The sequence below is a fragment of the Petromyzon marinus genome, chromosome 14 (genome assembly GCF_048934315.1).
Source record: "Petromyzon marinus isolate PM22_M1 ecotype Great Lakes invasive population chromosome 14, UKy_Petmar_22M1.pri1.0, whole genome shotgun sequence".
NCBI lineage: Eukaryota > Metazoa > Chordata > Hyperoartia > Petromyzontiformes > Petromyzontidae > Petromyzon > Petromyzon marinus.
The window spans coordinates 4,275,856-4,289,749 of NC_133680.1; the positions used below are offsets into that span (position 1 = coordinate 4,275,856).

Sequence of the window (13,894 nt, forward strand, 5' to 3'; positions counted from 1 at the left end):
GGGCCAGGGTTCTGGGCTAATTGGATCGCTGATGGCGTGTGACGTCTGTCGGTGTAAGCACACTGCGAGGGAGGCATCACCGCATCTTCTAAGGCCCTTGCGTCTGAACTCAATGAATGCGAACGATGTTTAAGCTGCAACGGCTTGGCTTCTGAAGTGGGAATTTAAAAAAAAAACCCTGCTTAGTCGCAACCGGGCTTGGATCGGCATCAGCACGGCTCAGTTGTGCAGTGGAAAAATAGGTACAGTACTGTGTATCAGATCCAACAAGAAGTGGCCTCTGTGGGAACGTGAGATTTTGATGGCGAGGTGTGTTGCCCCAAACAATGTGGATCAGTGCTCCGTAATCTGTGAATGTCCGGCAATAAACGAACTCCAGGCTCGCTTAAACCAGGTAAGAAGCCTCTTATAAAACCCTTCATCCCAATGATAAAGTTGTGCTGTAAAGTACAATGTGGACAGTAGATCTCTAACCTAGACCTATTTCTGCGATACTGAGAGCGAGTAGCACACCTCTAACTGCGATGTGCAATTGCAATGTAACAACACACGCACAGGTGTGCACTAGGCATGCACAAAAGCCCTCGGCCTTATTTCGGACCACCAGCTCAAAATAACTTAATGTATGGCCATCTTGTTATTTAGAGCGAATCACAAGGTATGTAATCGTATTTCGGATGGATTGGTCAATCTGTGATATATATACACGACTACCTTGTGTATATTTTTAAAGACATCCCCTTATGTACGGTGTATTTAAGGTTAATGTGTAGTGTGTACCCATAAAAGTTCATCACGCTTGTGAAACAGAGACAATGTCAGTGTCCCACGTGTTCCTGAGAAAGACTGACCCACATGTATCTGTGAAACACTGCGTGTTCCACGTACATATCTGTAGGCCTGACACAGACGAGACTCTTACTTACGTATACTCAACGTATCCGTGAGACATTGCCCAACGTGTACCTTTAACTAACGGTGTCCTGCCACGTGTACTCGCTAAGGACACTGAAAGTGTCGGTGTGTCACACGTAACCCGTGAGAAACAAACATTGAGTGACCCATGTGTCTCCGTGACTGTGTCCCAGGTGTACAAGTGAAAATGTGTCCTACGTGTATCTGCGATTAACACATTTCCCTGGAAACCATCGGGTTCCACGGGTTCCCCGTGAGACAGATACGTTGACCCACGTGCAACTGAGACAGAGACACTGCCCCACGTGTACCCGTGAGACAAACAGACTGTCCCACGTGTACCCGTGAGACAGACACACTGTCCCCACGTGTACCCGTGAGACACACTGTCCCACGTGTAGCCGTGAGATAAACACTGTCCCACGTGTACCCGTGAGACAGACACACTGTCCCACGTGTTACCGAGACAGACACACTGTCCCACGTGTAGCCGTGAGACAAACACACTGTCCCACGTGTACCCGTGAGACAAACACTGTCCCACGTGTACCCGTGAGACAGACACACTGTCCCACGTGTAGCCGTGAGACACACTGTCCCCTCGTCTACCCGTGAGACAGACACACTGTCCCACGTGTCACCGAGACAGACACACTGTCCCACATGTACCCGTGAGATAGACACACTGTCCCACGTGTACCCGTGAGACAGACACACTGTCCCACGTGTACCCGTGAGAGACACACACTGTCCCACGTGTACCCGTGAGACAGACACACTGCCCCACGTGTACCCGTGAGACAGACACACTGTCCCCACGTGTACCCGTGAGAGACACACACTGTCCCACGTGTACCCGTGAGACAGACACACTGTCCCACGTGTAGCCGTGAGACACACTGTCCCCTCGTCTACCCGTGAGACAGACACACTGTCCCACGTGTCACCGAGACAGACACACTGTCCCACATGTACCCGTGAGATAGACACACTGTCCCACGTGTACCCGTGAGACAGACACACTGTCCCACGTGTACCCGTGAGAGACACACACTGTCCCACGTGTACCCGTGAGACAGACACACTGCCCCACGTGTACCCGTGAGACAGACACACTGTCCCCACGTGTACCCGTGAGAGACACACACTGTCCCACGTGTACCCGTGAGACAGACACACTGTCCCACGTGTACCCGTGAGACAGACACACTGTCCCACGTGTACCCGTGAGAGACACACACTGTCCCACGTGTACCCGTGAGACAGACACACTGCCCCACGTGTACCCGTGAGACAGACACACTGTCCCCACGTGTACCCGTGAGAGACACACACTGTCCCACGTGTACCCGTGAGACAGACACACTGTCCCACGTGTAGCCGTGAGACACACTGTCCCCTCGTCTACCCGTGAGACAGACACACTGTCCCACGTGTCACCGAGACAGACACACTGTCCCACATGTACCCGTGAGATAGACACACTGTCCCACGTGTACCCGTGAGACAGACACACTGTCCCACGTGTACCCGTGAGAGACACACACTGTCCCACGTGTACCCGTGAGACAGACACACTGCCCCACGTGTACCCGTGAGACAGACACACTGTCCCCACGTGTACCCGTGAGAGACACACACTGTCCCACGTGTACCCGTGAGACAGACACACTGTCCCACATGTACCCGTGAGACAGACACACTGTCCCACGTGTACCCGTGAGACAGACATACTGTCCCACGTGTACCCGTGAGACAGACACACTGTCCCCACGTGTACCCGAGACAGACACACTGCCCCACGTGTACCCGTGAGACAGACACACTGTCCCCACGTGTACCCGAGACAGACACACTGTCCCCACGTGTACCCGTGAGAGACACACACTGTCCCACGTGTACCCGTGAGACAGACACACTGTCCCCTCGTGTCACCGAGACAGACACACTGTCCCACATGTACCCGTGAGACAGACACACTGTCCCACGTGTACCCGTGAGACAGACACACTGTCCCCTCGTGTCACCGAGACAGACACACTGTCCCACATGTACCCGTGAGACAGACACACTGTCCCACGTGTACCCGTGAGACAGACACACTGTCCCACGTGTACCCGTGAGACAGACACACTGTCCCACGTGTACCCGTGAGACAGACACACTGTCCCACGTGTACCCGTGAGACAGACACACTGTCCCACGTGTACCCGTGAGACAGACACACTGTCCCACGTGTACCCGTGAGACAGACACACTGTCCCCACGTGTACCCAAGACAGACACACTGCCCCACGTCTACCCGTGAGACAGACACACACTGTCCCACGTGTACCCGTGAGACAGACACACTGTCCCCACGTGGAGCCGAGACAGACACACTGTCCCCACGTGGAGCCGAGACAGACACACTGTCCCCACGTGTCACCGAGACAGACACACACTGTCCCACGTGTACCCGTGAGACAGACACACTGTCCCCACGTGTACCCGTGAGACAGACACACTGTCCCCACGTGTACCCGTGAGAGACACACACTGTCCCACGTGTACCAGTGAGACAGACACACTGTCCCCACGTGTACCCGTGAGACAAACACACTGTCCCACGTGTACCCGTGAGACAGACACACTGTCCCCACGTGTACCCGAGACAGACACACTGCCCCACGTGTACCCGTGAGACAGACACACACAGTCCCCACGTGTACCCGAGACAGACACACTGTCCCCACGTGTACCCGTGAGAGACACACACTGTCCCACGTGTACCCGTGAGACAGACACACTGTCCCCTCGTGTGCCCGTGAGATAGACACACTGTCCCCACGTGTACCCGTGAGACAAACACACTGTCCCACGTGTACCCGTGAGATAGACACACTGTCCCCACGTGTACCCGTGAGACAAACATACTGTCCCCACGTGTACCCGTGAGACAGACAAACACTGTCCCACGTGTACCCGTGAGACAGACACACTGTCCCATGTGTACCCGTGAGACAAACACACTGCCCCACACGTACAGTATAGGAATTCGCAAAGACAAAGCATCCCTACCCGTACAGGTATTCATCAAAACACATCACCCCACGCGTACTTGCGAAAGACAGTCACGTAGAGAGAGACAAGGTGTGGATGTGGCTGTGTTGGTGTGTAATTGAGTAAGTAGTTGGTATTTGAATTGGTTTTGCGTAGCTTGTTGTGTGTGGGTATGGAGATGGATGTGGGTACAAATAGGTGCGTACGTAGTTGGTTAGGTGTACAGATAGGTGTGTTGGTAAGTGTGTGGATAGGTAGTTAGATGTGTACGGTAGTTATAGAGGTTAGTGGGTTCGTGTGTACATAAGTAGGGAGGTATGTGGATATGTGTGTGTAGGTAGCCCTCAAATGAGTACCTGGTGCGATGTGTAAACATTGTGACTGGGGAGACAAAGGCGGCCGGGCGTGGTGCTGGCCACCCACCCCCTCGTGTGCCGTGCCGGCCTTTATAGGTGCTCGCTAACAGCACTTGCCCCATCAGTCTGGTAAGGCTACACGGGGAATATTTGTTTTTTTGTAGGTAGGTGCATGGTTATGTTTGTGACTAAGTAGTTAGATGTGTAGGTAGGTGGGTAAGTCCACTAGTTGTATAGGCATGTGGGTAGGTAGTTGTATAGGTGTGTGGGTAGGTAGTTGTATAGGCGTGTGAGTAGGTAGTTGTATAGGCGTGTGGGTAGGTGTATAGGTGTATGGGTAGGTAGGTGAATAGGTGTGTGGGTAGGTGTGTAGGTATGTGTATAGGTGTGTGGGTAGGTGTGTAGGTAGGTGTATAGGTGTGTGGGTTATCTGTAAAGGCGTGTAGGTAGTTGTATAGGTGTATGGATAGGTAGGTGTATAGGTGTGTGGGTAGGTGTGTAGGTAGTTGTATAGGCGTGTGGGTAGGTGTATAGGTAGGTGTATAGGTGTGTGGGTTATCTGTAAAGGCGTGTGGGTAGGTGTATAGGTGTGTGGGTAGGTAGGTGTATAGGTGTGTGGGTAGGTGTGTAGGTAGGTGTATAGGTGTGTGGGTAGGTGTGTAGGTAGGTGTATAGGTGTCTAGGTGTGTGGGTAGGTGTATAGGTGTGTGGGTTATCTGTAAAGGCAGCTGTACCTTGAGTGCATACTTGTCCCCGCTCTTCTTGTTATTCACCATGAGCACCTTGCCGTTGATTCCGAGCCCGAGGACTTGGGCCGACACTTTGTAGTCGTCCGTGATGGCATTTCTCTTAAACACGACCGAGGGCCTTGCTGGCTGGGACGTGTTGGGATTCGGCCACATCTCTCTTTAAAATAATATCTTGTTTATTTTTAAAAGTCGTCTGTGTGTCTGCCACGGTAGGCCCTGACTACTGTAGCCCTCTCTCTCTCTTCACCGATACCACCACCAAACCCCGCTACAGAGTTCTTGTTCGTCCAAGTTGTTGTGTACGGCAAGGCGAGAAAGCGAATTATAAAATAAACCCCCACCCCCCCCCCCCTGTTTAAAACTCGTACGAACGTGCGGTTGGACACACACGACGAACTACGGGGGTGGTGTTTGTATTATAGATATAAAATAGTATAAAGTTCTTACAAAGTGTCGTTCTCAGCGGAGCGCGACGCTCACAGACTCAGAGTCGGCTCCCCGCACTGCGCCTTCGGCTGCCCTCCCTACAGGGGCCCCGCATAGCCACCACCACTAACACCACTAACACCACAACAACCACTAACACTAACACCACTAACACCACAACAACCACCACCAACACTAACACCACAACAACCACCACCACAACAACAACAACGTGGCTGTTGAGACTCCCCGGGGAAGGAAGGAGGGAGGGTGGTTAACTTTAGCGGCTCGTATCGTGTCCCACTCACTCACTCGCGCACTCCGATGGGTGGGCCACTTAGTTCGGTTCTTTTGCGCTTTAGAGAAAGAAGATTGTGTCACCTTAACAAAGCTAAAAAAAAACTGGCAGGAAATTGCTTCGGCGTGTGGCGCGTCATAGCGTGACGTCATCACCCCCCCACCCCTCCTCCCCCCGCACCCCCCTCTCATCACCCCCCCCCTCTTCTCTTCACACCCCGCCCCCAAAGACAAAGACCACCCGTGGAGCCTTCACGGACTGTTGGGACAAGTGCTGTTACCGATGACCCGAACCAAGCATCCACTCACCTGACCCTCACCACTCGCCTGACCCTCACCACTCACGTGACCCTCACCACTCACGTGACCCTCACCACTCGCCTGACCCTCACCACTCGCCTGACTCTCACCACTCGCCTGGCCCTCACCACTCGCCTGACTCTCACCACTCGCCTGGCCCTCACCACTCGCCTGACCCTCACCACTCGCCTGACCCTCACCACTCGCCTGACCCTCACCACTCACGTGACCCTCACCACTCACGTGACCCTCACCACTCAGCTGACCCTCACCACTCACGTGACACTCACCACTCACGTGACCCTCACCACTCGCCTGACCCTCACCACTCGCCTGACCCTCACCACTCACGTGACCCTCACCACTCGCCTGACCCTCACCACTCACCTGAACCTCACCACTCACCTGACCCTCACCACTCACCTGACCCTCACCACTCGCCTGACCCTCACCACTCGCCTCGCCCTCACCACTCACCTGACCATCACCACTCGCCTGACCCTCACCACTCGCCTGACCCTCACCACTCACCTGACCCTCACCTGACCCTCACCACTCGCCTGACCCTCACCACTCACCTGACCCTCACCACTCGCCTGACCCTCACCACTCACCTGACCCTCACCACTCAGCTGACCCTCACAACTCGCCTGACCCTCACCACTCGCCTGACCCTCACCACTCACCTGACCCTCACCACTCACCTGACCCTCACCACTCGCCTGACCCTCACCACTCACCTGACCCTCACCACTCGCCTGACCCTCACCACTCGCCTGACCCTCACCACTCAGCTGACCCTCACCACTCGCCTGACCCTCACCACTCGCCTGACCCTCACCACTCACCTGACCCTCACCACTCACCTGACCCTCACCACTCGCCTGACCCTCACCACTCGCCTGACCCTCACCACTCAGCTGACCCTCACCACTTGCCTGACCCTCATCACTCGCCTGACCCTCACCACTCGCCTGACCCTCACCACTCGCCTGACCCTCACCACTCGCCTGGCCCTCACCACTCGCTTGACCCTCACCACTCGCCTGACCCTCACCACTCGCCTGACCCTCACCACTCAGCTGACCCTCACCACTCGCCTGACCCTCACCACTCGCCTGACCCTCACCACTCAGCTGACCCTCACCACTCGCCTGACCCTCACCACTCGCCTGACCCTCACCACTCACCTGACCCTCACCACTCGCCTGACTCTCACCACTCACCTGACCCTCACCACTCGCCTGACTCTCACCACTCGCCTCACCCTCAGCACTCGCCTCACCCTCACCACTCGCCTCACCCTCACCACTCACCTCACCCTCAGCACTCACCTCACCCTCACCATTCGCCTGACTCTCACCACTCGCCTGACTCTCACCACTCGCCTCACCCTCACCACTCACCTCACCCTCAGCACTCACCTGACCCTCACCACTCGCCTGACCCTCACCACTCACCTGACTCTCACCACTCACCTGACCCTCACCACTCGCCTGACTCTCACCACTCGCCTGACTCTCACCACTCGCCTCACCCTCACCACTCGCCTCACCCTCAGCACTCGCCTCACCCTCACCACTCACCTCACCCTCACCACTCACCTCACCCTCAGCACTCACCTCACCATTCGCCTGACTCTCACCACTCGCCTGACTCTCACCACTCGCCTCACCCTCACCACTCACCTCACCCTCAGCACTCACCTCACCCTCACCACTCGCCTCACCCTCACCACTCACCTGACCCTCACCACTCGCCTGACCCTCACCACTCGCCTGACCCTCACCACTCACCTGACCCTCACCACTCGCCTCACCTTCACCACTCACCTGACCCTCATCACTCGCCTCGCCCTCACCACTCACCTGACCCTCACCACTCACCTGAACCTCACCACTCGCCTCACCTTCACCACTCACCTGACCCTCATCACTCGCCTCGCCCTCACCACTCACCTGACCCTCACCACTCACCTGAACCTCACCACTCGCCTGACCCTCACCACTCGCCTGACCCTCACCACTCGCCTGACCCTCACCACTCACCTGACTCTCACCACTCACCTTACCCTCACCACTCGCCTGGCCCTCACCACTCACCTGACCCTCACCACTCGCCTGACCCTCACCACTCGCCTCACCCTCACCACTTACCTTGCCCTCACCACTCGCTTGACCCTCACCACTCAGCTGACCCTAACCACTCGCCTGACCCTCACCACTCGCCTGACCCTCACCACTCAGCTGACCCTCACCACTCGCCTGACCCTCACCACTCGCCTGACCCTCACCACTCACCTGACCCTCACCACTCATCTGATCCTCACCACTCACCTGACCCTCACCACTCACGTGACCCTCACCACTCACCTGACCGTCACCACTCGCCTGATCATCACCTTTAAACTTATAAACAATTTTAATTTGACCAGATAAGACCCAAACTGGGCATTATGGCTCTTTTTTTCAGAAGCGACCTGGATATCACAAATTACAGCTCAACGACGACGAAGTGGCTTATCGCCGAGTGGAAATGTACAGCAAGCCAATTACTCTAAATGCGTGGTGGTGTTGATTCTAAATGTGGAACGGAAAAACCGGAGGACCACCCGGAGAACAATCCACGCGACCACGGGGAGAGACATACAAATTCCAAATATACACGCAGGTATCATCATCGCACCAGGCGAAGCCGCTAACATCTCGTCATCGCGAGAAGTGATCACCACTTAGCTGACCCTCACCACTCACCTTGACGCTCACCAGTTTAACACCACTCACCTGAACCTCACCCGCTAACAATCACCATTCCAAATAATATATTACACTCGCTCATTCATCAGACACGATACAATCACCACTCGCAATTCACCTGACATTCATCACTCAGCGCCACTCACCACGCGCGCGACCCCTTCCAACTCACCAGACACTCACCACCCACGTGAGCATCGCCAGACTAAAGTAATTATTAACTATATCTGGTAGTTAATAGTGTACATTGCATTTAAAACATTCAATGGGTTACCAAGTGAAAATCAATTCGATAAATTGTCACGAATTCTCTTCTCGATTCTAGAATTAATTTCTTCCCCCCCCCATCCGCCCACCGCGCCGTACACATATTTGGTGAATGTAGTGGCCTCGAGTTGCAGTAGGTGTGACGTTAATGCGTTGCAGCTCACACGCGACATACGAATGGAAATGCAGCGATGTTCAGACGCACGATCGTGACGAATTCCATGTACAGGGCAGTGCCCGGGTTACGCAAGGGTTACGATCCGTAACCCGAATTTTCCGTATGTCGGAAACTGAACAAATTCCCCCCCCCCCTAAAATCAAAGATAAATTCCATTGACCTTAATCCGAGTGAACCTCGAGCGAGAGACGGTGTAAGGCGGCTGCCCTCCTCGTTCCATGGTTTTCATCCGCAACCTCAGCGCGCTGCACTATTTGCGCCGAAGTAACTAACTAACGCAAAAGTTTTCCGCGTGTTGAACTTTTTTAAACGTAATTTTTCGGGGGAGAATTTCCATAAGGTCGGATATCCGTAAGTTGGATCTTCTGCAACCCAGGGACTGTGTATCGTGAGCCTAATAATTGGTTATAATCTATTAATAGTTCCAAACATAGTTTTCAATGCGGAAATTGTATATCCTGTACCGTACGAAAGGATGCTGTCGTGGTATATAACGGTTTGCACACTGGACCTGCAATCCAGAGGTCGCTTGTTCGATCTCCCTGTGCGGCAGTTAAAACATGAGACACGTTTCTGAAAGGCAGCCACAGTTTCTGCGTCACGGTGGCTAGGAGATAGATGTTAACTACCTCGCCCGGTATACAGGAGGTCGTGGGTTCGAGCCCGACCCTGACGGCTGTAGTATATTTGGAGTTTGCGTGTATTGCCCGTGGTCGCGTGGATTTTGTCTCCGGGTCTTCAGGTTTTTCTCTCCATATTTAGAAACATGCGTTTTACAGTATTTGGCTGCATTAAATTCCCACGTGATAAGCCACTTCGTTGAGCTATCATTTGTGGCCAGGTCGCTTCTGAAAAACAGCTATAGTGGGCCTTATTTAGCTCAAATAAATATATATATAGTTTATACTGCAGTAGTAAATGGGTACACCTCAGTCGGATGACAGATTGCGTGTGGTGGGGTAAAGTGTGGGTACTCCCACCTCTTCCACATCTGGCCAGCGTGAAAGAGCAGGCCAAACTACCCTCCTCTAGGGACGCTTTCTAAAAGCCCCCTCTAGTTGTGGAGGCCCTTCCACCAGCAGTCACGTGGGCAAGAAATTGGAGGGCTGCGCCTTTAACTTTGACCTCGATTGTACAATGAGCTCAACATTTTTGTTTTAACAATAATGTAGTTTTAAACTCGATTCGCTTATTAAGTTGTAATTAACAACTCATGAAAACTGCTGAATTGAATAAATACACGGATTTGAAGAAAAGCCACTGTAAATTTGATATTTAAGTCAGCATTTTTTTCCATGAGTTGTTGCAAAAACGTTTATCTTGACCATAACTACAATTCTGGTCTTAAGTTCACCTGGCTGACGTAAGCAGTACTGTTTCCATGCAGTCCCTCGCACCCTACCACTGGAATCAACTTCCCCTGTACATTAAGAAGTCCCCCTCCGTAACCTCATTTCGTTCCTCTCTTATCGTCTCGCCTCTTCTCCATTGCCGGTTCCCTTCCTCTTCCCTGCCCCTCACCCCTCCACGCCATCCTGTCCCCCGCCCCCCATAGCCCTTTCGTGACGCAATGTACATGAAAGTGTATATCCAAGAGTCACCACACATGTACACTACAGACATGGACATTCATGGGAGGGTAGGATGGAGGAGTGTTTACATTGGTGCCTAACAACAAGAAATTCGTGGATTCGATTCCTGACTCGATTCCCGTATTGTTTGTTGTTGTAACTTTCTGACCCGCCCCTGCCGGATATCTGTGAAAAAAAGCTTCATATTTCATCGTATTTCTCCAGAATAACTCAAGATTATGATTCTGCTGCGCCCTTCTGTGTAGAGCCTGTATGTTATCCCACTGTTATCTACGGGTTTCCTACGGGTTCTCCTTTTGCCCCATTACTTGTATTGGCCAAAACATCCCAATGTTGAAAATGTATCCCGCAAATGACTCAATTGAGATTACAAATTGCAACATCGCCTCTTACTGCGAAACATTGACAGGACCCTCCTGAAAGAGAGTCTTGAGACTCAGTGTGACTTTCCTGGGTCTTCTTCTTCCGTATGGCTGATGTAAGATGCAGAACAACAACGACAATTTCACATCCATTTGGCCAAGCCAGACAACCGCGTCAGGAGCAGTGGAGTGCATCGCTGTTGATGTCTCCTTCGTATTTGCGGATCGGGCATTGCGTCCTTATACGTTGTACGGTCTGTTCTGGATGACCACAGTCGCACACTGGAGAGTTTTTAATTGTCCATTTGTGCATCAGGGTATCCGCATCTTCCATGGTTTGTGCAGTGGGTGCGATTTAGGGTGGACCATGAGCTTCGTGGAAGATCAAACACAGGAATCTTCTGCGTTGGGTCTTTCACAAGATGTTTGTTTCTGAGTTATTTTGGACTCGATTCAGTGTAGTTCTTTTGAACTTTCCTGGGTAAACGCGCAGAATAATAAAATACAAACACGTGTATGCCCTGATTAAGAGTACAGTACATGGCAAACACGCTCAGAGGCAGTGGCTTCCTGTTCAAATGGGCATGGGACAGTATGTATCTCTCTTTCGATTTAAAGCTTTCGTGACTGCAAGGATTCATCTTCTTTGGTTCTTTCGGTAAAATCACGTAGAATGAGAATAAAATGATAAATTAATAAAATAACACGAGACAATTATCACGACGTTTCGGCCACAACACAAGTGGCCTTCTTCAGGTGAAAGGAACAGACCTGTCGGGACAGAGCTTCAATGAACGTTTTCAGATTCGTAGCGTCTTTTAAGCTGGTTAATAGAAGTGAGGCACCTTGATAAAGGGGTTTACATCAATGTACATCAATGTAAACCCCTTTGTCAAGGTGCCTCACTTCTATAAACCAGCTTAAAAGACGCTACGAATCTTAACAACGTTCATTGAAGCTCTGTCGTCCCGACAGGTCTGTTCCTTTCACCTGAAGAAGGCCACTTGTGTTGTGGCCGAAACGTCGTGATAATTTTATTGTGTTATTTTATTTTATTAATTTATCATTTAATTCTCATTCTACGTGACTTTATCGAAAGAACCAAAGAATATGTATCTCTCGTTTAGGCCTTGCTTGAGTCAGTGGTGGAAATTCCGCTTTCGAGATGGACTATCCGATTATATTAAAATAATTTGAATAGCCGTCCGAATACTAGATTACAGCAATCGCACAACTTGACAATAGCTGGAGGAAGAAAAAGAAGTCACCCCTTCCGCTGGACGGGAGGTGTTTGCTTGGTGATGCCAGGAGCCTGAGTACTGACCACAACTCAATTAGTGTATTATAATTTCTCGTCCATAAAGCAACTTAACCGAATAATCGTCTCAACGTCTCAGTTGTTTTTAACTTTTCTATCGATGGGATGACTCGACCCAAAGCACAGCCCACACATTACGTGTATACAAGTGGATAACCGGATTCTAAGGGGCTGTTACCATCACCTTAATATTCCAGAGCCCCTATCAATGGCTTTTCATGTTACGGCAATATACACGTTGTGCTATACTTATTATTACAGTACTGTACTTTGAATATAATCAATCGTCTTACCATTGACTCCATTTTCAAAACTCATTCCAATGTTTTAATGGCCAAAACCACTATTGGCCATCATCACCACCACCAACAATCGCCGTTCGCCACGAAGTGGCAGTCACGTCACCACGGCGCTTGTGCCACGCTAGGTGCACCTTGAAGCCACGTGATGTGTCGAAGGCTTGCTGGCAGGAGGTCACGGGAAAGACCTAGGTGTTGTGGGTTGACTGGCTACACCACGAAAGCACAAATGCACCATCATTGCAACGTCCACTGTCGCCACTACCATAACAATCACCAACCATCATCACAAACATGAACACATGTTTTGATTTAAAGCTTTCGTGACTGCAGGGATTCATATTCTTGGTTCTTTCGGTAAAGTCACGTAGAAGGGAAACAATAAAATATTAAAAATACAAAACAATAAAATTCTCACGACGCTTAAAAAAAATCGCTACTTTTTTCTAATTTTCTTGCTGTGGGTTTTCACACCTGATGATGATGATTGCTTGTGTTGCAGTCGAAACGTCGTGAGAATTCTATTGTTTTATATTTTTATTATCTTATTGTTTCCCTTCTACGTGGTGACTTTACCGAAAGAACCAAAGAATATGAATACATGTTTTCACATGTTTCAGTGTGAGTTGATGAAGGCGGAGAGCATAGTGCAATAATACATTTCACTGCACTGCCCTCTGCTGACAAGGTAACCCCACACCACAAACATCGCCAGCATACATATCACCATCACAACGATAATTATTATCACCCCAAAATCATATTCCTCACCACCATAATTACCAATGTCGTCTTTCCCACCAATTATAGTGTTAACACCACAATTACCACTCTCACCACAATTGCAAAAACCACATTTGTCATCAAAACCACAAGGGAATTGGCTCTGGATTGTAAGTACAGTATGTATGTTGAACTTTTTTCGCGCAATACAAAGCTAACCGTGCTAATCGGATTAAGCAACTGGTTCAATCTCTTGCGACAGGGACCTGGTTTTTGCTTTGGAATCTGTTCTGTAAGAGTTTTTTTTTTAATTT

The 13,894-nt window shown here is 51.1% G+C and overlaps 1 protein-coding gene across 1 annotated transcript in view; it reads right to left on the reverse strand.

Moving 5' to 3' along the window:
* The window catches only part of LOC116942411 (MAP kinase-activated protein kinase 2-like), a 41,870-nt gene extending 35,912 nt beyond the window's left edge, over window positions 1–5,958 (reverse strand). Inside the window, exon 1 of the mRNA XM_032954311.2 lies at window positions 5,048–5,958. Within this exon, the coding sequence (XP_032810202.1) occupies window positions 5,048–5,215 (168 nt within the window). The 5' untranslated portion in view covers window positions 5,216–5,958. The remainder of the gene's footprint in view (window positions 1–5,047) is intronic.
* Between the last annotated feature and the right edge of the window lie 7,936 nt (window positions 5,959–13,894).